Here is a 2,500-nt window from a genome sequence, read left to right as displayed (position 1 = left end):
GGTCAAGGTGCTCCCAGCCTTCTCAGGGCTCCTCCCTCCACAGCCATGCAATCTCATTCCTCGATACCAGGGGTTCCCAAACCAGGCCTTAGGGTGTCACAATGGGGCCACAGGACGTCCCCGACGGCCCTGCCTATCTCAGATCTCGCGGAATTCCACAAGATTTGGGTTCCACCATCTCGGATCTCACCAAATGAAAGATCTGAGCAAAATCTCGCAAGATCCAACCTGACGGCTCCCGGCTGAGCCGTGAAGAAGAGGCTATGGGGGGAATTCATGACCCAGGTAAGTTCGGGAACTATGCATACCCCCGTGGACCAGCTCACCTGGGCCCCAAAATTCTTGACACTGACTCGAGTAGGTGGGGCAGATCCCGCCGTAGCAAATGGCCTTTCCTCCCCCGCACGGCGTCCCATCCTGCTTGTGGACATTGGAGGGGCAGCGTGGAGAGACGCCGTTGCAGAACTCAGGGAGGTCACACTCGTTCCGGGGCTCCCGGCAGACAAACCCAGCACTGCGCAGCTGAAAGAATGAAGAGAGAGCTCGGGTCGCACGAGCAGCCAAGAGTCCGAATCAGGACTGGCCCCTGTGCAAGTCTCGCCTCTGCCACTAGGTGGGGCCTTTGGCAAGTCATTTCCTCTCAGCCTCAGTCTTCCGCATCTGCAGAATGGACACACTCATGCTTGTGTACCTTACGGGGCTGTTTTTCGGACACCATCACGAAAACACACCTGAAGCACTTTGCTTACACACACACACACACACACACACACACACACACACACACACACACAAACAACATTCAGTATGATTGTTATGTCTGATCATTTATAACCCGCTTTGAACAGAGGTAATTGAAGTGGCTAATGGATTAAAATAAGCCGTGAGACAGTTTAATCATGGCCTATATATCATGGTCTCTCAAAGCCCTGACCCTGAAGGAGGAACCAAGGAGCTAGCTACATAATCCATTCATCATTGTGTAATTTATCTTTGGAACTGTGCGACTAATCTGTGGAACTCCTTGCCACAGGGTGATGGCACCTAAAGGCCTAGATGCCTTTAAAAGGGGACTGGGCAGATTGATGGAGGAAAATTCCATCACAAGGTTACAAGCCACGAGGGGTATATGCAATCTCCTGGTTCAGGGACTAAAGCGCAACTCAAAGCCAGTGTGGCATGAGGAACTGTGAGAAGTATCAGGTAGGTATGCTTCCCAAGATGGAGGCGAGCAGGTCCCCCTGCACAGGCCAACAGTGTGCATAGATTTTTACGCACATATGCGCAAGGAAGAGGGAGGTTGAAGCGCTGCCTTCAAGTGAGATACTGGCAGATTTGTGGGTCAGATGTTCCAGGCTACCTTACACTCCTGGCAACAAGAGTCTCCTGTGGCGCACTGGGCTCCAATGTTCAGCTTGCACGTACTGGCGTTGCAACACGGATCTGCGCACTCCTGAAGGCAGAGGGAGAGAGACAGAAGGCATGAGAAGGGGAAACCCAGTGACAAACTGGACAGCCCCTGGTCCTCCCCTGGACCTAGCGTACAAAGCGATACCGGGTGACAGTGAGATGAGCAAAGCTTCATCTCAGCACCGAGACCCGCTTTAGAGAACAACAATCTGTCAGGAACCACCGGCAGAGATGTCCTTCACCTGGAAGTGATGTCATGGCCAAAAGGGACATCATCAAGCAGGGAAGATTTCTCACACCCCCCCATGCAACAAAATCAAACCAAATTAAGCAAATGAAAAGTTTACAATAAGTAGAATTATTAAAATAAATTAAAGAATTATTAAAGAAGAACTCTCCTAACCCTGAGAGCCAGGCTGGTGTAGTGGTTTCGGAGGCGGACTTAGACCTGGAAGATCCAGGTTCAAATCCCCCCTCAGCCACAAAGCTTCCTGGGTGACCTTGGGTCAGGCACTTTCTCTCGGCCTCGCCTACCTCACAGGGTTGTTGTAAGGACAAAAAGGAGGGGAGCAGCTGTGTACACCACCCTGAGCTTTTTGGAGGAAGGGCGGTATAAAAATGTGAAAAAACAGGTGCTGATCTGATTAAAATAAATTCCCAAAACATCCCCAAAGGCTGCAATCCTGTCCACACTTACCTAGGAGAAAGCCCCATTGACTATCATTGTTAAAGTGGCCTGTTAAAAGCACAGATCTATCACATGTCCCCAAATGCAGTTACATCCCATGGTGACATCAGCAACATGCCTGATCTTGTCTGATCTTGGAAGCTAAGCAGGGTCAGGTCTGGTTAGTATTTGGATGGGAGACCGCCTGGGAATACCGGGTGCTGTAGGCTTATATCATAGTCTTTCGAGACTGAAGGTTGCCAACCATCAAATCTAATATATTAAAAATAAAATGCACATTGAAATGAAAGGGGGCCCACCTGAAATGGGCTCATGACCCACCTAGCGGGTCCTGACTCACAGTTTGAGAAGCACTGATATATACTCAATAAAGATGTCGGAGGAAAAGGCGTGGAAGGGGGT

At 50.2% G+C, this 2,500-nt stretch overlaps 1 protein-coding gene across 3 annotated transcripts in view; it reads right to left on the bottom strand.

Annotated features, from left to right (window-relative positions):
* ADAM15 (ADAM metallopeptidase domain 15) overlaps positions 1-2,500 on the bottom strand; it is a 37,005-nt gene that overhangs the window by 14,162 nt on the left and 20,343 nt on the right. For all 3 annotated transcript variants that reach the window (XM_066611083.1, XM_066611084.1, XM_066611085.1), the window contains exons 13-14: positions 1,361-1,453; positions 327-522 (exon numbers count right to left, since the gene is read on the bottom strand). In XM_066611083.1, the coding sequence (XP_066467180.1) occupies positions 327-522; positions 1,361-1,453 (289 nt within the window). The remainder of the gene's footprint in view (positions 1-326; positions 523-1,360; positions 1,454-2,500) is intronic.

Source organism: Tiliqua scincoides, unplaced genomic scaffold, assembly GCF_035046505.1.
Source record: "Tiliqua scincoides isolate rTilSci1 unplaced genomic scaffold, rTilSci1.hap2 HAP2_SCAFFOLD_78, whole genome shotgun sequence".
NCBI classification, from domain to species: Eukaryota; Metazoa; Chordata; class Lepidosauria; order Squamata; family Scincidae; genus Tiliqua; species Tiliqua scincoides.
The sequence above is the reverse complement of the archived record's forward strand: the minus strand, read 5'-3'. Positions and strand labels throughout refer to the sequence as shown.